The sequence below is a fragment of the Lepidothrix coronata genome, unplaced genomic scaffold, assembly GCF_001604755.1.
Source record: "Lepidothrix coronata isolate B3197 unplaced genomic scaffold, Lepidothrix_coronata-1.0 Scaffold0, whole genome shotgun sequence".
NCBI lineage: Eukaryota > Metazoa > Chordata > Aves > Passeriformes > Pipridae > Lepidothrix > Lepidothrix coronata.
Window position 1 is genome coordinate 6,294,867 of NW_016690180.1, and position 22,675 is coordinate 6,317,541.

At 42.8% G+C, this 22,675-nt stretch overlaps 1 protein-coding gene across 1 annotated transcript in view; it reads left to right on the plus strand.

The window, feature by feature from the left end:
* Positions 1 to 1,351: 1,351 nt before the first annotated feature.
* Positions 1,352 to 22,675, plus strand: part of KDR (kinase insert domain receptor) — a 33,641-nt gene continuing 12,317 nt past the window's right edge. The window contains exons 1-21 of the mRNA XM_017805571.1: positions 1,352 to 1,421; positions 2,625 to 2,715; positions 3,215 to 3,411; positions 4,561 to 4,685; positions 4,969 to 5,137; positions 6,362 to 6,501; positions 6,696 to 6,864; positions 8,324 to 8,435; positions 8,528 to 8,691; positions 9,507 to 9,663; positions 10,746 to 10,866; positions 11,463 to 11,571; positions 12,317 to 12,661; positions 13,466 to 13,612; positions 13,768 to 13,899; positions 16,132 to 16,238; positions 16,665 to 16,800; positions 17,062 to 17,166; positions 18,377 to 18,490; positions 19,550 to 19,638; positions 21,335 to 21,491. Coding sequence (XP_017661060.1) covers positions 1,370 to 1,421; positions 2,625 to 2,715; positions 3,215 to 3,411; positions 4,561 to 4,685; positions 4,969 to 5,137; positions 6,362 to 6,501; positions 6,696 to 6,864; positions 8,324 to 8,435; positions 8,528 to 8,691; positions 9,507 to 9,663; positions 10,746 to 10,866; positions 11,463 to 11,571; positions 12,317 to 12,661; positions 13,466 to 13,612; positions 13,768 to 13,899; positions 16,132 to 16,238; positions 16,665 to 16,800; positions 17,062 to 17,166; positions 18,377 to 18,490; positions 19,550 to 19,638; positions 21,335 to 21,491 — 2,938 coding nt within the window. The 5' untranslated portion in view covers positions 1,352 to 1,369. The remainder of the gene's footprint in view (positions 1,422 to 2,624; positions 2,716 to 3,214; positions 3,412 to 4,560; positions 4,686 to 4,968; positions 5,138 to 6,361; positions 6,502 to 6,695; positions 6,865 to 8,323; positions 8,436 to 8,527; positions 8,692 to 9,506; positions 9,664 to 10,745; positions 10,867 to 11,462; positions 11,572 to 12,316; positions 12,662 to 13,465; positions 13,613 to 13,767; positions 13,900 to 16,131; positions 16,239 to 16,664; positions 16,801 to 17,061; positions 17,167 to 18,376; positions 18,491 to 19,549; positions 19,639 to 21,334; positions 21,492 to 22,675) is intronic.

Genomic DNA, 22,675 nt, shown 5'->3' on the forward strand with positions numbered 1-22,675 from the left:
GCAGCCTAGTCTCAGCAAAGGTCAGTTGTTGAACTCACTGCCAGAGTTCCCAAAATCACTTAGAAATACCAATGACCTGACCTGTAGTACAATGGATATGGGGATATTAATGAAGGCTGCCAATATTCTGGTTTAGGAGCTCATAAGAATAACAAGTACACATTTTATTTGCATAGTGTCGACTTGCCTCTTGAATCACAAGTCTTCTTTGACTTTCCATGGATTTTATTGGATCCCTGGGAAAAACTTGGCTTCTCCCACTCCCTATATCTTTCTGTGAGCAACAAGGGTGTAATTTCAAAGGAAATTACACTCAACCACCATTATGGTAAAACAGCTGGAATTGCATTGCATGCAAAATAAAATCACTGCTTCATTAACTTAGTCATCTGGGGACAAGTTCCCATGCAGATTTGCAGGGAAAGAGGAAAAGGTAGCATATAAAAATACATATATGTATATGTGTGCATAGTTATGTATGCAGCTGTGTGTTTCTATTTACCTGATTGTCTACCTGTTTAGCTATGCATCTCTATTTGCAGATGTATTTATTTCTTCCAGAGGCTTTACAGTTATGTGTATGGATAATGAATTAATAACCATGTGTTTATTTTTCCTGAAGGACAATCCCACAAACTTCTCTGTAACAGTCACTGGTTAGTAATTTTGATTAAAAGGTATAGTTCCAGTTGGGGGGGCTCATTTTAGTAAAACAAAGCCAACATTTGGTGTGAGATGGGAATGGATACTGACATGGGGAGCATCCCACAGAAGGCAGGATGTGCTGGAGGGTGGGAAGGGTGACTTTTGCAGGCAGTTGTTGGATCCCATCAGCTGAGATGTGGCCAATTAGGGTGATGGGTACATGCTACATGATTAGAAGACTCCCATTTTGCGGACTCAGCACTGACACCGTCTGACAAACCCGGTGGGATGAAGTCGCTGCCAGCAGGAAGATGACTGTGTCCCACCGACAGTGCCCCATGGGGCTGGCATTGGGGATCTTTTCTATTGAGGGGATTTTAAGACACTCCAAAAACGCACGACGAAGCACCAGGCGACCCTGAATTTCAGTGTTGAGGCTCTCCTGCCGCTGAACAGGGAGGAAGGAAAGCTCCCGGGGCCCCTCCAAACCAGGGCATCCCCGGCGGGATGCGCCGTAAGGACCGAGGGGGCGGGGCCACGATGGGGAGGGCGGGGCCTCGCCCCGGGCCCCGCCCCGGGCACAAGAGGGGCGGTGCCGCTCCCCGGGGTCCCGCATCCCCCGAGCCGTGCGGGGCGAGCGGAGCGGAGTAGTTTGGCTCGGCTCGACTCGGCTGCCGTCGGGCAGAGGGTTCGCTTTGCGCCTCGCAGCCCCGGCGGCCGCGGGATGGAGCTCGGTGCGGCGCGGCTGCTGGCGGTCCTGCTGTGCCTGGCTCCCGGTAAGCCCTCGGGGAGCCCCGCGGTCCCGTGTGTCGGGCAGCCGCTGGGGTCCGGCAGCCCCACGGGACCCCGAGGAGTGGGATCGGGGAGACGAGCGGGTGCCGAGAGCGGCGTGGGTGCGAGTTTCCCATGGGTTTGTCAGGGCTGGTTGAGCGGATGAGGCAGTGCGAGCCCCGGGTGGGACGGGACGTCCCTGGCTGCGGGCTTGCCGACCTCTCCTGTCCTGTCCTCTTGGTCTCTCCTGTCCGGCCGGCTGGTACTGGCTCGCCTGAGAGGACTGCCTGCCATGGCATAGTGTCCTACTCGCTTGGCTTCAGCATCAGTTGTCGTTTCCGAGAGCGAAATGTCCCTGAAACCAAACGCGGGAAACCCGTCATCAGCGAAGAACTTGCTCGGAATGCAAGTGATTAAAGCACGGGGAAATGCTAGCGAAGTAGGCAAGGTCGCGGTCTGGCCGCGCGTTCTCTGCCCGTTGTAGCCGGTCGAGCTGTCCCAGTTGGGGCTGCCGGATTGCCCTGGTGATGGGAGCAGCCAGGGCGGACTGAAAGGCTCTCCTTGTGGTACTCCCAGATGTTCCAGAGGCTGGGCTGGTGCCTCAGTGCAAGCACTACCACCCAGATCACAGCTCTTACCCAGTGCCTCTGGGTGTGTGCGATGCAAGCCCTTGTGCTAATAGTCTGGTAGTAATAGATTTTTGCCTAACTGCTTAGGAGGAAAGAAATAACCTTAGAAGATCATGGGATCTCGAATTTGTGACAAACTTTAAAATAGTTTCTTCACATAATTCATTGATCAACAGTCTCAAAGGACTAAAGTATATTCAATGTATTATAAGAAAAGTTGGTAATCCCCAGGGGAGTGAGATCATCAGATGAAGGTTCACTTCGTTTCAATGTCCCACATCCTCCTGTTAGACCTTGAAGTTGGCAACGCAAGAAAACAGGAACTCCACCCTGGCTGGCTGAATTGTAGTGCTCTCCAGCTAACTCCTGACCATCTGCCTTTGCTTCCTGTTATGACAGAGTTTTTGAACTTTTTGGGATGTGTGAAAAGTCATTATTTACCCTTCACTGCTAAGTAGCTGATGTGAAAGTGTCCACTTAAAACATGCAGCATATTCCTAGATATAATACTTTTCTGATTGAGTACCATTTACTTTGTTTATTTGGTTTATTTAATGAGTTTCATACATGTTTTTGCAGGTTTATTTATTTCTCTGGATCAGCCAACCCTTAACATCCAAAAAGATGTCCTCACAATAACGGCAAATGACACACTAAATATTACTTGCAGGTAAGGACAAATCTATTTAACATGATTTTGATGATTGGTAGTTTATGTAGAGAGTTTTTGTGCAGGATCACAGATGATGTGATCTCTTCCCTGTCATTACTCCTGTTTCTCCCCATTCCCTTTGTGCCCCTGCCTCACTTTTCCCTGACAGGCTTTAGAAATTGTCTGAGGGTTGCAGCAAGAGAGAGCTGGGGAGTGCAGGGTAGCTGGGAGGAGGAAGCATCAGCTGGGTCCTTGTGGAGCCCACTGGTGAGCCATGCTCTCGATGCTCTCTTTTGGATGCTTCGTCACTTAGATTCATCAGAATGCAAATTTCAGAAGCTTCCTTATAGCTATTAACAATAGGTTATGTGAATGTATTCTACGTGGCTTGATGCTCTGTGTGACGGGGTGAAGTCTGTTCCTCTCCATAGCGACTAGTGGGGCTGGAGTTCACCACCCAGACATCAGTACTGGCACTTATCACATACATATGCTCCTCTAACATTTGCTTTCCCAGCGGTCAGAGACCACTGGAGTGGTCCTGGCCGAACAACCAGAGCAGTGCTGAGAAGCGTATCTCTGTGACAGACTGCAGTGATGGCCCCTACTGCAAGACACTTACTCTTCTCAAAGTCATTGGCAATGACACAGGGGACTACAGATGCCTTTACAGGGACAATCAGGCAGCTACAACCATTTATGTTTATGTTCAAGGTAAGTGCTTACACAGCTCTCAGGTGTCTCTTTCCCTAGCTTCAGGAGAAAAAATGGATATCAAGTGTCTCAAAACAGTTTTGATGCTAGAATTTATTAATTCTAGAATTTTTGATTCTGTGAAACTTTTTCCTTGTTTTCATGTTGAGTAATTAAATGTCAGTATGCTAGTTGCCCTCAACACAAAAGCCTTTGTACCTATAATTTTGAACTGACCTGCCATATGCAGTACATGGTCTGCTATTCTCCCTCACCTAGAATTTAGCATACATATCTCCACTGAGCTCTGAGCCTGTCCTCATGAATGCAGAGCTATTACTGACCTGAGCAGGAGTTTCATATGAGAGAGGATTACAGAGATTCTACATTTGTTAAAACTGGCAGATCCGATCCCATTTACAGTTTGTACTGATACCATTAAAAAGCCTCAAAAAACCACCCAAACCTCAAAACATAAACTTCCATACATTTGCTGACTGTGGTGGTAAAATCTATTTAGGCTGTAAGAGCTCAGTTTTCAAACTCAGTTTTGTTGGCGGCAATGCAGCTGAGTGTCACAGACACTGAAAAGCCTCCAGTTATACAGTCAGCTTCAGTACACGCGTTCACTGAGGTATCTGCCTTTTTTGCACTGATGGCTTCACCCTCATTTCCATATGTGTCCTGTTTTCTTTTTATTGTTAACTTAAAATTACCATTTTGAGAAATGAGATGTTATTATGTACATGAGTTGCCTTGTTTTATATCATGAAGGTAATTTTTTTTTTGTCTGACTTTGAAAAGGATGCTGCCATCAGGGGAGCCAATGTAACATGTCACTACTTTTAACTGATATTTCCTGTAATACTTATGCAAGGAAAGTCATGCTAGGGTAAATCAGTTTTTTGTTGGCAAAAGGACTGCAGTGGCAGGAAGCCATTTTCCAAAGTGTGCACTGCTGCTGATAACCATTTTGAGAATAACGATATTCTAAATCTGGGGGGTGGGGTGTCTATCAAAATATGTACTCCTCATTTAGTCTCATTACTTCAGTGTTTCATCACATAAACTGATTTGAGAAAAAATGCACAGGGAAAGAACAAAACTGGAAAAGTTTCCTCCATAATCTTGTGACAAATAAATCCATTTATCAATTGAATATTCTTCTAGATTACAGATCACCATTTGTGACTTCAGTTAGTGATCAGCTTGGCATTGTGTACATCACTAAGAATAAAACTGTGGTAGTGCCGTGCCTTGGAACTGTATCAAATCTCAATGTATCTCTACATGCGGTAAGGAAAAAGCTTGTTATTTTTTCAAAAGTTAGTTGAAATCACTGTGGCATAAATACATTGCTTGAAGTATAAATACATTTCATAAAAACTTCTTTCCATCCTTGGGAATTTTACAGCCTATGGTTACAAGATGAGTCCTGTGCTCTCAAAGTGTGTACCGATTGCCTGAGCTAGGATGTTAAAAGGGGGACCCTGCCGTTATGGAAAATATTGGAGGTGAAAATTCAGGGTTGTTTGATTTGTGAAATCTGACTATGTATTTTATCAACATTTCAAACAGAAATATCCAGAAAAGATATTTGTTCCTGATGGTAAATCCATTTCGTGGAATAATAAAAAAGGCTTCACTATACCCAGTCATTTAATCAACTATGCGGGCATGGTCTTCTGTGAAGCTAAAATAGATGATGAAAGCTACCAGTCTGTGATATACATAGTCGCAGTTGTAGGTAAGCCAAAGTTTTTATTTCTCTGTAACCAATGTTCTTTTTCTTGCTACAGCATACTGAACCAATTACATCCACTTGGACACTAGATTATTCAATACTGACAATGCAGCTAATGCGAAATGGATGTTGAGATATATATTACTTTTCTTTTAAATGCAATGTATTGTGTTCTTTCTGGTTGATTGTTGGGAAAAGTGCTTCTATTTTTAGTGTTTTACATAGATGTCAGGGATTTTAATGGTTTGGTTTTTTTTTCTGACAATGCAAGCCTGTTTCCTAAAATCAGTTATCCAGGATGTAAGTCATAGTTGAAGGGAACTGGAGGCAAGCATCCATCAGCAGCAGATGGAAAGAAATTGCTCTGAGGGGGTACCAAGGGAAGGGGGGATCTGAAGGTCGCACTAAGGGCTAGGTTGTCTTGTCTCCTTAAAGACCTGTGTCCCAACTCTCACAGGGGTTTGTGCTCTCCTGGTATATTTTGTCAGTTGCTCATCAAAACCTAGAAATAACACAATGATTCTGTGGAGGCTTAAGCCTGAGCTGAAACTCAACAGCTATTTCTCTTTTAGCTGAGGACACAGTGACCATTTCAAGTGTCCAAATGGCACCAATTCAGTCTTGCCTGCCTTGTCAGGAAGGCATAGCAGCCCACCCCTCTTTACTCTGTGCAGCAGGTGCTTACTTCTCTAACAAATTCACAAGTCCCCACTCTAACCTGGAGCAAATTCAGAATATCTGTAGAATTTCTGCATTCAGAATACTCTGTTTTGAAATATTTTAAATATTTTATTGCACAAAGTAAATTTTAGATAATTTTGTGAATGCCCAACTGTTATTTTATATAAATTCCTGCTTACTGCGGGGGATGGGTGTATATCTCCTTCTCACAAGGATAAGAAGAATGTGTCTAAAGCAGAGGAACTGTGTGTGTCACAGTTCCCCGCCTGCTCCCACCACTGGTGGGGCTCTGGCCAAGTGTATACATCCTGTTGTGTCGCTGTCTGACAGGCTCTCAGCTGAGAAATGCTCAGGGTGGGCGCATCCCTTTTCTTCAGGCTCTTTTTTACACCCATCATCATGATGCACTGGGGCATTGAGGGGCTTTTTTGTAGCTGGGGTTTCAGTGGGAGTTTTGATGAATTCATCTGGGAAATTTGGTGCTGAGTGCCATAAAGAAACCTCTTCTTACCTCCATGTTTTTTGTGTGCCTTTTTCTGCCTCTAGGATACCGAATTTATGACCTGACGATGAACCCCCACTCCCAAGTAGAGCTGGCAGTGGGAGAAAAACTTGTTCTCAATTGCACTGTAAGGACAGAGCTGAATGTAGGAATTGATTTTAAATGGGACTACCCTTCTATCAAGGTAAAGTCATAATAACTTAGAGGTGCCCACATCACAACGAAATCTGATTTAGACATAATGTCACTTCCCCTTTAAAATGTTGACAAAGCAGATGATAATACACAAAGAAATTGTTGGTGTATACAAGTGTGCAAAAGGTGGCAGAAGGAATAACAATGACATTTCCAAACACCTCTGTCTTTTATCTATTACAGGAAAAACGTGCCACTATTAGGGATGTAAAAACCACTGCAGGAGAAATAAAGAAGTTTGTAAGCACCCTTACCATTGACAGTGTGTCCTTAAGCGACAAAGGTCGATACACTTGCGCAGCATCCAGTGGTCGTATGAACATGAAAAACAGCAGTGACTTCATTATCCATGGTATGACATCTTTAGTTTTGTTTGTTGTTTCAGATTCAGGATTAATTACTGAGATGCAGAAGGCATTTTGGTGATGAATCTAATGACCGAAATGAACCAAACTACAGCTACAGTATTTTGTCTTGCAACTGCTATGGGATTATTTTTATACCACAAGCTTAGCTAATAAGATTTTAAAGGATGCTGTATGTTACTGAAAGCTGTAGAATCCCATTGAAAAGTGGACAGTAAAATAAACTGATGTAAGACTCTGATCTTCTTCAGTGTTGACCTTCTTAAGGTCCTGTAAAGCTGAATTTGTGTAGGTGGCTTTGGATAAGGGCTGCCTGTTCTCACTGTCGGTGACCTTAAGCTAGATTTTGGTGGCTCTGCAAGACAAGAGTCTGGGTCAGCATGAATGAGGCTAGGAAAATAAAACTTACAGCTTTTACATTATGAATAGATGAATCAAATGGAGTTTTGGTCATACGGAAATGATGCAAAGGAAACAACTTTGGCTAAGTGCATAGATAAGTACGAGGCCACATCCTACAGCCTTTTCTCAAGCCCCTGTTGGGCACGGCACCAGCAGCTCCATTGGCTTTCTTCTAGAAAAAAAAATTGCCAGCAAGAGAATGGCTCATATTTAATCAATGAGTTGGACAAAGGGCTTTATATTTTGGAGGAGACTTGTTTTCCGGAGGTTCTGATTCTGGGGCCAGAATATTAATGGCTCTTTAAAAAAAAAATAAAAAACTTCCAAAATTATTATGGGTACAGTGGTTCAAGATATGCTGAATTTTCTCCTGAGTTCTTTGTTTCTCTTCAGGAGCCAAAATGAGATTGTGTGCTATACTGAGTGTAGCAGATACTAAGTCTGTACCATCCTAAATCGTAGTCAAAAGGGTAATCGAGTTGAAAGGCTAATCACTGTCTTAGTCTGAATGGAAGTTCACAGATATTCACAGAATATTCTGAGTTGGAAGGGACCCACAAAGTTTATAACTTATGCCAAGTAATGTAAATAATTTTAAAATTGTCTGTGACTGCAGTGGTTCAAATACATACTTGAAAAGAGGCTGAAAGTATTTAACTTTATCACACTGTAGTTTTGAATACTCTGATTTCCTGGGATGAGTATATTGAGAGAGTTTTATGATATATCTGTATATGTGTATGCAGGTCTGACACTAGGTCTGACAGCTGACATACCTGAGAGCTGAGTCTTGTCTCTGCTTTCCAGAGCTTCTTGGTGGGGGAATTGGTCTGTTCCTCTGTGTAAAGGAAAGGACTAGGTTTTCACAGTAGCATCTTTTCAGAGCCCAATTTGGAGCCAACTGTGCTTTACCAGTGACATCTTGTCACTAGCTTCTATTTGTCATCTCCTGTTAAGGGCTAACCCAAATGGAAAGCACTTACACTTTTGTCCATGTGGAAAGACCATCTAGTTTAATTCTTTTTTATTTTTTTTTCTCTCCAGAAAGTCCTTTTATTCATCTGGAGAGAATGGAGAATGTGATTGAGACAAGGCTAGGTGACACAGTCAAAATTCCTGTAAAGTTTAAAGGATATCCTTCACCAGAGGCTAAATGGTAAGAACTGGCATATAATGTCTTTGAGAAACTGAGCTATTCTTAGTTAAAGTAAGTCTTTAAATATTCAAAGCACTCTGTATTTTCTTCAGGTATAGAAATGGAAAAGCCATCAATGCAAATCATACAGTTAAACTTGGATACACTTTAGTGATCACTGCAGCAACTGAAAGGGATGCTGGGAATTACACAGTCGTCCTTACAAACCCTGTTAACAAGATGCAGAAAAGACACACGTTTGCCCTGCTAGTGAATGGTAAGTGGAATACCAAAGGGGCGACTCTCTTTCACATGTGGATGTGGCATACTACCATCCCTAGGCTTAAATTCATCCCATAGCTGTGAAGATTTAAGTGCCAAAGAACAGCACTTGAACCTCGGCCCTGGGAGGGCAGAGGTGGCCCATCTCTCCCGACTCGAGGATGTGCCAGGCAAGGGGCTGCAGATTCCTGGTATTGGAGTTGGGATGATACTTTGTATGTTTTGTTTTGGTTTGAGGTTTTTTTTTTGTATATTATTCTTTGCCTCTGTGTCCTGCTCTTTTCCTGCCCTTCTTGCTGGTTGTGCTGGTGGAGTCCTCCTCCACCCTGCTCCATCCTGGCCCAGTCCTGCCTCACCCATCCTTCCTGCCTCACACAGGCTATCGCTCCTCTTCTATCCTGCCCTGTACAACCTTCCTCCTCCTCCTCTACCTCCTCCTTTCTGCTCCCCAAGAAGCAGCCTATGCTTTGAATACAGCAGGTCTTGAAAAAGGCAGTGAGGCTACATGCAGTGGGATCAGACCTGGGGAATAATATACATTTAATGGTTGAGCATGGTGGTGAGAGTCCAGGGACTGCATTTTTAACCATGGGGTAATGAAGGGAGATTTTATAGGAGATCCTAAGTATTGCATGTTCAGGTCCTGATCCTCAAAGTGTTGGGCAGGTTTACTGCTTCCCAACATGTCCTTGGAGATTCTCTGTGTTGCACTTGGATGTGGGTCATAGTGTGAATTATTCACCATGGGTCTAATGCATGCATATTGGGGAGTAATTAGCAGGAGGTGTAACCTGCTGCTCTGTCCTCCAGTCCCCCCCCAGATTGGTGAGAACGCGCTGATGGCCTCTGTTGACTCCTACAAGTATGGCTCGACGCAGGCGCTCACCTGCACTGTCTACGCTGTCCCACCGCCCACCGCCATCCTCTGGCACTGGCAGCTGGAGGAGGAATGCACATTCAGCCCCCAGTGAGTGCTAAGTCCTTGCTATCTTCTGCAAAGTATGTAGGTCTTGAGGGATGGTTAGGTTGGGTTGGGGTTTTTTTGGGTGCCTCCTTTATCCAGGCTTGTCACTCAGAGCAAACCCAATGGCCAATGAAGAAAAGATTGTTGTACTTAATCTGCAGATTGTTGCAGGCAGGCTCTGCCAAGGTCATCATTGTTGGCAGAGGCAAGGGCCACCCACAGCGAGGATAGGGCAGTGCCTGCAATGTTGCTGTCATGCTCTCTTGAAGGGCATCTCGACTTCCATGGGTTTCAAATCCAGCTGTTTGTGTGCCCTCCCCTCAGATATTCCCGTGAGCTGCAGGCCCAAAACTCTATCCCAAACAGAGGAAATTTGCTGTTTATGCTAATTACAGGTCCTTGTGGTGGTTTTTTTCTTACACTCAAGTGCTGAGTGTGATGGTGCTCTTTATCTGTGTGAAAGTGTATCTCAGAGGAAGTGCACTGATTGATGTTGTGGAATGATAGAGAGAGTGCCTGACTGAGATTCACGCAGCTTCTCTTATCTGGGCCTGCCATAAACCCAGATTTCCTTTAAAAAAAAAAAAAAAAGCTCAGGAAAAAAAAAAAGCATTCTTCTTTCCTGTTGTTGTTTTCAAAATGATTCCACTAGTTTCTTCCTTTGGTGCCTGGTTGCTTCCTACACAATGGCTACCGTCCTCAAGAAATTCTTGTAGGGAGTTCAGCGATTTCTATGTCTCTCTGTCTTCCTTTGAACTAAATCAATTTGAGTCATCCATTTATGAATGGAGGTTTGTTCCCAGAATAGCTGCTTTCCTCCAAGCATCATGATTAAACTGACACAGGCAGATTAATTAGGAAATTCACCTTTAGGCTTGGGGGCTCCTTATTTTAAAAAGAATGAAGGTCTGAGAATATAGGGTGCAATTTAATAGAAATGTTTCCAGAAACATTCCCAGATGCAGGGTATGGCCAGTGATGCATCTGACTTACAAAAATCTGCATATTATAAGGAGCACACAAAATCACTCTCTTGAAGGGCAAACATTTGTCTTATCTAATGCATATGTCTACTTGTATTTCAGGAAAGGTCGCTCAGGAGCCAATCCATATGCATGCAAGAAATGGAAAGTGATCTCAGAGAGAAAGGGTGGGAATCAGATTGAAATTAAGCACCGAGTTGTTACTATTGCTGGGAAAACAAAGGTTAGCATATTTTATTTTCTGTTGGTTGGGGATGATTAACCCTGTTCAGCAGTCCACGTGTCTGGAAATATATCACTAGAGACTCTTTTCACCTATTGTTAAACTTGGGGATCTACTCTCAGCTAGTCCTGCAAGCTCCTACTAAAGCCAAGAGGCAGAGATACACTCTTTCAAATCCTTTGGACACCGACCTGAAGTGAGTCTCCATTGCGGAACATAACTTACTTAGATTTCAGTGCTTACCTTTTAGTGATCTGAAGTTAGATGAGTTAATCTTGCCAATAAACTTTAATAGAGAGAAGCTAAGAGACTGAAGAGCAGAAAAAGTTGTGAGTGCAGCATCTGTTAACACATATACCAAAGTCCGTCTTCTGGCAGGCTGCTTTTTCGTGTTTTCTTTTGCCTGATTGTTACACGCTTAAGGACAAAAATGTGAACTTCAGGAGGGGATTGTGCTCCTGCCATGTCTTGGATTTGTGCTTTGGAAGGATTTTTGGTTGTGCAGATACCTGCAGAGCCCTTTGCTGAGCTGTTGAGGTAATCAGGCATACTTGAGCATGGATATAGTATGAAATTGCTTGATTGTTCTTTTTCAGACTGTGAGCACCCTCATGATTCAAGCAGCGAATGTATCTGCTTTGTACAGATGTATGGCTACGAACAGGGCTGGGTCAAGTGAGAGAGTGATCTCCTTCCATGTGACCAGTAAGTGTACCCTGTTGAGGACAGCCATGTTAAAAATTAATGTCCATCTATTTTACTAATGAAAGGCACTTCAGTGCTGTTTTTTCTGGTCCTTTATAAAATCCTTTAGTTCTGTAGGATTTTAGGTTTTCCTAATGTTTTCTTTAGGCAGCCTTTAAAGTCACTGCTTAATTTGAGCCAAGTGATTAGTTCTGCTGGCATCAGTGGAGTGGCGGTCCTGTGAAAATGATGCAAGATGGGCACTGTTTTCCCAAGAGTGATTACTGCTGGGCTTTTGCAGTCACTTAAAAGAGCTACAGGGAAATCACAGTAGTGTCACAAAATGAGGAAAGACTGTAAGAGCTAAGACTAAAATTTCCAAAACCAGCGGCAAAGAGCTTCTGTCCTTAAAAATCAGTCCCCATATTTACATGCCAAAATTTATTTTAATCCAAATCTAAAAGTGAACCATAAGATAGTGCTAAGAATTGTCTTTGGTTGCTATAAGTTTCTATGGGAAGAGTAACTTTATTCATTACACAGGCCTTCCTTTGATCTATTTGAAATGTATTGCTTTTAATGAGATTGTACTCCTTAGATAATTGATTAGTTGACTGATTGATTGATTTTTTCAGTGTTTCTTTTCCTCATTTACAACTAGATAGCATGACAAAAAGGATATATTTCCAAAATTACTTTTTCAAGTTAATGTTAGCCACAAAATGTGCAACCAAATAGGAATTTCTTTTACTTTTTTAACTTTCAGGGGGTCTTGAAATTAGTCTCCAGCCCCGGAGTCAACTCACGGAGAAGGATAACATGTCCTTGCAATGCACAGCAGATAAATTCACCTTTGAGAAGTTGTCATGGTACAAACTCAGCACTCACGTTTCACAGACTCCCTTTGGAGGGCTGCCCATGCCTGTTTGCAAAAACCTCAATGCTCTCCAGAGGTTGAATGAGACAGTTTCAAATACCAATGGTGAAAATGTCACCTTAGAGCTCATCCTTCGTAACATCTCCCTCCAAGATGGAGGGGACTACGTTTGCATTGCTCAGGACAAAAAGGCTAAAACACAGCACTGCCTGGTGAAGCACCTCACTGTTCAAGGTAGGGATCTCTTACTGTGAACCAAAATGAGCGGCTGTGTATGAAAATAACTGCAGTAGTGTTAGTTTTTGGTATCTTCAGGCTTTGCATGTGTTTGCTTTATGGTGCACTCAGTTTGTTAAATAGATTTAGACTGTTATTGTAACATGGACCTCTGGGGCTTGTCCAGGCAGCAGGGACTATTTCATGAGTACCAGTGAGGAAACACTGACCGAGCCACTGTGCTGTGCACAGTGAGTTTGGTTTCTGCGCAAGCAATGGCATGTGTTTAGCTCAATAACTCCTCAACTTCACTTTTCAAAACACATTTTAGTCTGTAGCTCTACATGCATGTGTGCATTCATATTAATACTACTGGCTTGTGTCACTGACTCTTGAGTCTGAAGCAGTGTCTATAGTTTAAAACTGCCATGAAGCGATACTGGTATTCAGGCGCAAGCAATGCGAGATGATAATGAATCAGCTTTCACACAAATAGTGATGACTTTGCTTTGGGACCTAAATGTCTAGGTTGATTATGTGTGTTCATGGCCTGTCCTGAATGGACATTTAATGGATCAACAGTATCAGACCTCTTGTAATGGCCCTGGAAATAGAAATGTGAAGGAAGCAATTTCTCAACTATTCCTTCTTCCTTCAGCAATCTAAGCAGTTGCAAACCCATTAGAGCAAATTTCAACAAATTTCAATCACTGTTGAAATTTTCTTGGCTATTATGTTTTTTTCATATCATGTGGAAGTTTAACTATGATCTGGATGTTTTCTTTAATGGTCTGTAATTTTACTGTATTTGTAAACCAACAGAACCCACGGCACCCACACTCATAGGAAATCTGGAAAATCAAACAACAAACATTGGTGAAACTATAGAAGTGTCATGTACAGTGAATGGCATTCCTCCTCCAAGTATCATGTGGTTTAAAAATAATGAGACCCTTGTGGAAGATTCAGGTGAGGATTGCTCCTTTCCTATTATCATTTAAAGGCTTTCTTTCATGGGACTCACTGCTGATTTTCACCATGGAAAGTTTAATTTTGAATTTTTAACAAAAACTGCCATAAAAATGGCATAAAAAGAACTAAGAATCATGATTTTTTTTTCCCAGGTATTGTTTTGAAAGATGGAAACAAAACACTAACCATACGTCGAGTGAGGAAAGAAGATGGAGGGCTATATACCTGCCTTGCATGCAACATCCTTGGATGCAGTAAAGCAGTGGCTTTTTTCTCAGTGGAAGGTTAGTGTTAGCTTCTTTCTAGACTGTGCATGAAATCTTTAGAATCAGTAAAAGGAAAATCTACTGGCTATCCTGATGGGAGATCTGAAAATACACAATTAAATTTGTGAAGCGTCCTGACCATTCCTATCGAGCTCAAATTGGGTGCTGTTGTAGCTGTCATAAACCCAGCTGTTGAGGTTGGTGCTTTTTTTCTACACCATATTATTTAGTGCTTTTCAACAAAAGCTGAATCCATCTGACTTGTGGTTGCAAAGAAATCTGTATTACATGCAAACCTGTACAATAGAGTCTACTTAAACCTGCAGATATACTGGGACATCTCTGTTGTCTTGGTAACATAATTGTCATACTGTTTTTTAACACAGTATGTTGTACTTTTCCAAACTACATAATTGCTCTCACAGCATCTAAGAAAAACTGTGAAGACTTTGTGCAGTCTATTGTGGTTGTTATCCCATTTCAGTGATAGAAACAGGTAGTGCTTTTGATTTAGGGGGTTCCAGCCTTAGTCCACCAGGCTCCGAAAGCAGCATTTGCGAGACCCATGTGTGGTGGTTTGGGCTAGGCCTTCCTTGGTGACCAGTTTGTAACCAAGGAAGGGTCCAGATTTACCCAGTATTCCCTACGATTTTTACGTAAGCCAGATTATAAGAAGAGAGGAGGAGAGGCCTTCGCTCTCTTTCCTTCCGGCGGCTTGGAGGTGCAGGTTCCCTGCTGTTGAGTCTGCCGTGTTGGGGAGCGAGGCCTGGTTAGGCCTTGCCGACCTTGGGAGACAGAGGTTGCCGGCGATCGTTCCGGAGAGACTCTCAGTTGTCCCAGGAGAGTAGTGAGCTATTTTCTTTGCTAACTCTTTTAGTTGTTAGATATTGGGTCACTAATTGGGATATCTATATATTTTATTTTAGTTTTGTTCCTTTTCCCTTCCCCCTTCCCTTTCCCTTGTGAAATTGTATATTTTAATTGTATATAAGTGTAAATATATTTATATATCTCACTTTGGTTGTCTCTCTCTCGTTTCGGGTTTTTCTTAGTTTTTTTTTTTTCTCCCTCTTCTCCCTGAGGTTTGGGGGGAGGGGACGACTTCTGGTGGTAGGGTTTGGAGACTTGGCAGGAAGCCAGCTTCAAACCATATCACCATGTCTTACCTTGTCCAGTCCTATTGTGGCACAACACAGTGCAATTTACAATGATATGCAATAATTCTTAGCAAGAGGTTAGTCTGCAGTCTGAGTAGCTGGAACCACAGTGGGCTTTCCACTAAGAGGTGCAATGAGAAGCCTCAAATGAAAAGCTCCTTGCCCTTGATATTAGTACATTTGCATAACTTAGTCACTGAACCCTTCACAAACCCCTGTCTTATAAGTCAGGGTGATTGATCTGTTCTGTTAAGGTAATTAAAGTAGTATCCTGTTATTCTTGTAGGTCCCTTTAGGATACTAAGATGTTAGAAAAATGTTTAGATGGGGTGGAAAATATCTACAGCTGATGTGGTAAATATGGCTGAGATGCATCTGTAAAAGTCAGAAATCTGTGTAGGACATACTGTTTCACTTCAAGAAATTTATAGTGCAGCTCATTGAGGTTGTGCAATGGAGTGTGCTACTGTGTAGAAAAATCTGTATGGTGCAAAGGATGAAGTACAGGAGCATGATGTGGCAAACAAGAGCTGACGAAGAGAGCTGCCTCTTTGCACTAATAGATGTTCAAGTGGTGTCTGCTGGCAACTATTTTACTGGAAAAGAGACATTGTAAATAAGACCTTATTATCATGTGTTCTTGTAGAACCACATTTTTTCATGCCCCAGCTGAATCATGTCAAGAGACAAGGGAGAGATTGTTCTCTGGGTCATTCTCACAGCACTTTATTTACTATATGATGGGGGTGCTTTTTGGTTTCTGGAGAAATAGTAATTAATTTTGAGTATTTTAAAACAATTATTTCTTTTCAAAATGTGAGATTTTACTTTTTTATAATTGCCAAGCGTCCAGACACTGTCCTTGAAACAAAGTTGATGCTGAGAAATTGGGTGATGTGCAAAACAGCATGAAACCGTAGTATTCCAACATAACCCGCCAAGTTTTTTATTTTGTTTTGCTTTCGTTTCCTTGCTCCATGTTGCACTTTTAAAACGAACCTTCTGAACAAGGACCTCCATTCTTTACTTTAATGAATGAACAAAGCAAATATGCTTCCAACTATCACTCAAATATTCATTTATTTCTTCCCAGGCGCTGAAGAGAAAACAAATCTGGAGCTCATTATCCTCGTTGGCACTGCAGTGATTGCCATGTTCTTCTGGTTGCTTCTTGTAATCATCCTCCGAACCGTTAAGCGGGTAATGAAAAAATTCTCATACTGTCCTATCAGCACTGGTCTTGCATGACAAATGAGAGCTGACTTGAGGCCTTTTGTGTTGCTTCTTTCCATTGTTCTAAAATCAACAGACACATTTTTTCACTCCATGCCATAACATTCTTGCCTGGAACCCAGGGCACAGAAATTTGTTTTTAATTGAACAGGCCCTTGCAAGAGAAAAAATGTTTCATTTGATTTTGTTTATTAAAAAAAAAAAAGAAAAAAGAAAAAGAAAAGAAAAGTGCAAGTAATTAACAGTGATCACACTCATGATGACATGGCGTAGGGAAATGGTAGCCTGGCATTTCTGGGAACTAATGAAACACTACAAAGTGATTAAATGGCACTTTGCCTGTACATTGCCAGCAAAAAAATCTGTGCAACTGCAACTAATACCATTTTCCAGGCCAACGGAGGGGACATGAAGACTGGCTACTTGTCAATCATCATGGATCCTGATGAAGTCCCTATAGACGAGCACTGCGAACGGCTCCCGTATGATGCCAGCAAGTGGGAGTTTCCCAGAGACCGGCTGAAGCTAGGTGTGTCTTCACTGCATGAACCATTTAGTGATACTGCAGCCAGCCCTACGCTGGGGGCTGTTTCAGGTGCTGGCTTGCCATGGGGCTGCCCTGCTGCAGGATCCCCGGGTGAACTCTGTGTACCCATAGAATACGATGCATCCTTTCTACATTATAAGATCTCTGTTAATTTCTGATACATGAACTCAGTTTGGAGTTGCTTTTTATTCTACATCTTTTGCCCGCTGTGCCAAGCAAATGTGTTTGTGTTCTCACTTCAAGGTAAACCTCTTGGGCGTGGAGCTTTTGGCCAGGTCATAGAAGCAGATGCATTTGGGATTGACAAAACTGCTACCTGCAAAACAGTGGCCGTCAAAATGCTTAAAGGTAAAAATAATCACTAAAACTTTACCTTGAATACACAATATAGGGATAATTGTCAACGCTATAACCAGTAGATAAAAAAAAAAAATCAAAATGTTCGTACCAGTGGTTATACAAGTTTAGCTTAACAGTTGTTACCATGAAGCAATGATTAGGGGAAGTACATGCCTTTTCCTCATAAATAACTGGAGCACTGTGACTGTGGTTTCATAGCCATTGCTTTATAGTTCTACTCAGGTTCAGAAGACAAAGTTGCTCCTGCAATCAATTTTGTGTCCATTTTTGCCTTATGCATCTTGGTAGGGAGCTTTCTGCAAGTCTCAAGACAATGGCTTAGGCACGCTCCAAAATGAGCTGTAGTTTGGAATAGTTTTCTCTTCACTTTAAATCATATTATACTGCCTCACATTTGCCATAGAAATGTTGAAATATGCAGTTTCCACACACATTATTCCTAAAAAAGACATAACTGGGACAGCAAAATGGGTCTGCCAGCACCTGGGGGCTGTATTCTACCCTGTGCTGTACTGGAAGAAGGATTAAAAAGACAAGGGATTTCTGATGGTATGGTGTGAGCAGTCAGAAGCACAGGCAAGAGCTGTTGCAGACTCATTGCAATGGGATGAACATGCCGTACTGTCAGTAAAAATTGGAAAGCCCTGTCCCTCCAGTTTCTCAGTGCTCAGGCAACCAGCAGAGAGCTGCCTCCTCTGCCCCTTCTCCCCACTGCTTCAGCTCTTTCCTCTTCCCCTTCTATATCTGGGTGATGAGAACACCAGCCATATCTTCAGGCTTTTGGTGAGGCTGCAGGCATGTTTGGCCCTGGCTCTATCTCCCCCAGCCTGTGGACCCATTGGACCCTTAGCGTGGACCCCAGCAACGACTATGGGACAATGTTTCTGTGAGGGTCAAACAGTAGAGTACAAACTGCTCAAAAGATATGTAGGAAAAAAAGGTGTTTGCTACCCTGAATTGTGTTCCTGTTCTCGTGTACTGCCCTCTGCAAGCTTTGGGAAACGTTTAAAAGCAGAGCAAACTCAATCCTGTCAGGCACATGCCTAGTTTTCATCAGTGTCCTGCAGCATAGCTGGCCCTGGCTACCAGCCAATAAGGCTTCTCACTAGATGGGCCAGATAAAGAAGAGAAGAGAATGGGGAGGAGGGCAGAACCTTCCTGTCTGCTGCTCCTGATCTGTGTTGGTTTACCTCTGCAGAAGGGGCAACCCATAGTGAGCACAGAGCACTTATGTCAGAGCTGAAGATACTCATTCATATTGGCCATCATCTCAACGTTGTCAATTTACTTGGAGCCTGCACAAAGCCAGGAGGTGAGTAACTTCTCAGTGGGTGAGAAGGTGTTAAAGAAAACCCTATTTCTGCCATTTCTGCTACACAGAAAATTGAGTTTCAAAATCAAGGGTGGAAGAAGTAGTCCTTTTAAAAAAATCTGATAAGGGTGAGCAGGTCTAGAGGTGGAATAAGGGCTCAGAAGCCCTGACTTCAGCATGCAGTTCCATTCCTTAGTTTTTCTATCATTTTGCTTTTCTGTACTTCAGATCCACCTTTACATTGGACACCCCACATGTAAGACTTGGGAGCTGAGTCTAATAACACATTTAACAAGTTGCTCTTACTCTTGTCACCAGCTACACTGTTACTGCAAGTTGTGACTTTCCCTCTCTGGGTGGACTGTTGGTGTCTCTGTGTGTGTGTGTAGGAGGGGAGATTGCATTTTGGAGTCCAGCTCTGTGTGGATGAACCTATTTAACTTTATAATCCAGGACAGATGTTTTGTTTAGCAAATCCAGTACTACAGACTAATTTGGAATAGATTCAGTGTACAGTAACTAAGTAATAATTTTTCAGGGAAGCTGACTTGTTGGCTTATTGTGGGATCAGAATTTAATTTGTAAAGTTCCATGACAGAAATCAGTTGTTGAGGGAAACGTAATCCATAAAGATTTTTTTCCTTGTTTATTCCATAATAAAATAGAGATGGCCAGCATGTAGAACCTAGGATGGAATTTTATCATTGTAGCATATGTCTATATGAGGTAAATCTGAGCATGAAATACCACATTTATACTGTAGAGTAAGGCATATATGTCTGAAACCCAGATTCCTGTTTTAAATTTTTAGTTCTTTCACATATGAAATTAAGCCTATGATTTTCAAAAGTATCTGCTTTGTTTTCCTTCCTTATAGAACAGAAAAATGAATAATTTCCCTGCTTCGATTAGATCTTATTTTTTTATTATTACTGGTATTTTTAAAAATCTCTAGGTAGCAGAATGCTTTTTGAAATGTATGTATTTCTAGTCACAAATTATGCTGTGAAATAAGGTGGGATATAAATGGTGTTTCTAAGGAATTGCTTTGTTGTACAGGCCCACTCATGGTGATTGTGGAATATTGCAAGTTTGGAAATCTGTCGGCTTACCTACGGAGCAAGAGGAGTGAATTTGTCCCATACAAGGTAAGGAGTCAAGGTTAAAAAAAACAGTAAAGTGTTTGATTTGGTGGGGTTTTTCCATGCACAATGTTTCTTTTTCTAGTGCAGACTAAAGTGGCAGTCCTTGGGGATGCTAAATGTCTTAGTACTTCTCATGGGAATGAGAGATGGCAAAGACATCACAGGTCATCCAGTCTTTCCCCTGGCCCCTGCAATGTAGTAGTTTTGTTATTGTTAGCTTAAAATGTGCAAAGGAACTGGGCTTCCACTATTTCCCTTGGCAGATTATTTTACACTTGGCCATATCTTTCAGGAAGTTTTTTCTGATTATCAGCCTGAATTTTTTCCTTTCTTAGTTAAGCTCCAGACCACCTTAAATAATTGCACTCTCTGTTTAGTGTATATATCCATCAGATATCCATAGGTATCTCCTATCACGTGATTTTCCTTTCCACTGTCTCCTTATCTCATCGCTGAACCAGGCTATATGTTTCTTTGGTATTATTAATAGTTTGGTATAATTGATGTATCTCATGAGTTTAAATTCAGCTTTTCACTTCCCAAGTCCTTTGCAAAAGGGAGCTCCATCACTGCACCCCCTCTTTGCACCTTGATTTGAAAGAAGGGGAAGGATGGAGACTGGCATTTTCAAACCTATTTCTGGGCACCTCTAAGAGGGGTTTGATTTCTAGAGAGGGTTGAGAGGATCCATCCTCCCCAAGGGTGAGATTGCTGGATGAAGAACATGACTGCATGAACCCAATGCTGAGCATCACACTCAGGACCCTCCCCTTTTCCATGCACAACCAAGAGGGAGGTCCCTGGGCTGTGCTCTGACACACTGGTAGACCTGAGTCTCCCTGCAGCTGCTGTGTTTAAATCAGAACTTCTTCCTGCTGCTTGTTGGTTCCCCAGAGGGTTATTTTTCTTGATCCTTGGAGACATTGTTTACTATTTTATGTTGGCAAAGGCAACTTTCTGCATCTTCTTGTGAGGTAAAAAGATAAACGAATATCTGAGAGGCCTTGAAGGAAGAAACAGGGTTTCACGAGGGTGCTGACCCTTGCTTACACAAGCAGTGGGAATGGGAATTGGCAATGTTAAAAACCAGCCCTGCCAGGGAAAAAAAAGTCACCAAAACAAAGCAGGAGAAAATGGATATGTGGTGGAGGAAGCCTGTGGGGTTGGATTTCTCCCTGGAGGCATTCAGTGGCTTAGGGGAAGAAGGAAATAACTCAGATTGTGATGGCTGCTAGGATTTTGGCCAAGGTACAGGTTTAGTAGAAGGGCCTTTGCAGCAGTGGGAAGTAGAGCTGTAGCAGTACGGAGAGGCTGGATCATATGAGAGGGGCTCTGGAGCATTCATCCATGAGTGCTTCACAAGGCTGAGAAGGCCAGGTCCTCAGTCTGCATTTATTCCCTGGCATGTGGAGATGTTGCTGGAGTTTGTCTGGGAGGATGGAAAAGGAGGAGGTGAAAGTTGAGCTGTGGAGTGGCAGAAGGTGCTCCAGCTGGTGAACCCATGTGGCCACGGGTTGGGTTTTGCTGGTACTGTCACTGCACCAGCTGGGTGCCCCAACCAGAGCTGGCATGGAGCAGAGCAGCTGATCACACCAGCACTGGGTTTCCCTCCCTGCCTTCAGTGGCAACCTCGGCACAGACCAAGCTTCTGGCACACTTTCAGCTTTTGATTTTTCTCACCCTCCCCTCATATTTCTAGACCAAATGTGCCAGGTTTCGGCAGGGGAAAGAGAACTACGTTGGTGATGTTTCTGCAGACCTGAAGCGACGGTTGGACAGCATCACGAGCAGCCAGAGCTCAGGAAGCTCTGGCTTTGTGGAGGAGCGGTCCCTGAGTGACGTGGAAGAGGAGGATGGTAGGATATGTCTTCTCCTGGTGTTGGAACAGGTGGCATTGGTGGAGCTGATGAGGGACATTTGGGACTGTGTGATTTCTGAAGCTCCCTCAAAGCTGTGTGTATGGTATTATTTGGATGACCAAAGTTCCTGAACTTTCAGTTCAGCATCCCAAACCTCTCAGCCCAATCCTGGATAATGTCCCGTCTGAAAAGGGTGCATTGTTAATGCACTGCCTTTTGGAGATATGTCTATTTAATGTCCCAGTGTCTTCAGGGAAAATTGCAGAGCACAAACTCTGAAGGCAGTGTAGAAAGGGATGCCCCAGGATGCTAGCTGAATTTCCTAAGTGTTTACACAGAAGTTAAATGCTGTGAAATGCTATCTGCTTCACTGCTTATTAGCAGAGAGGTTGCTTTGCCTTCCCTGGGCGCAGGTGGTCTGTCTGGAACAGGAAACCAGAATTATTCACTCATTCAAAGTCTCCCTGGGATATATACATACCCTCTGCAGTGGTTTCACTGATGCATTTGCCATGTCCTTCTTTAGCAGAGGCAGCACAAAGTGCTCAGTGCTGCCATCTCAGAGACAGCACCAATTTCATCTAGAGGAGGGATCAGACTAGTCAGGAGAAAGAAAAGCTGTAGCTCTACTGACTGTACCTCAACTCCTACTAAATATCATTTAATGCAAATTAAAACATCAGTATGTGAATGGGGAGGATGATCTTGCAGTTTCAATGTGATCTAATAGGTAATGTCAGGCACACACTTTATGCATTTCCACACCATTTTGGTCCTTTTTAGTACTCTCTGGTGTAAACATTGACCCTCTAAGATGGGATATTGTAAGAAGTATGTAGACCTGAAGCAGCCCTTAGGATGAGGAGTGTAGCCACCCGTGTTCTGGTTCTTGGTAGATTTCTACTTAAAATCAAGAGCTGAGCAAAGTCACAGAGTTGTTTCTTTCAGCAGGAACTAAATCCCTAGATATATTTGGATATTTGAGTACATTATTCCTCCAGGTCACTAGAGGATGACATTAGGGTTCCTCTACCCTAAATTAGCTGGGGCTTTTGCCAAATTCAAGTCTTTCTCCCCGTGGCATTTTCTTTCCCTTTAACGACTAAGAAAACCCTCTCATTTGTTTCCAAATTCATCTGTTGAAACCACAGCAAGCTTTACTGTCCTAGGAACTTGTGAGC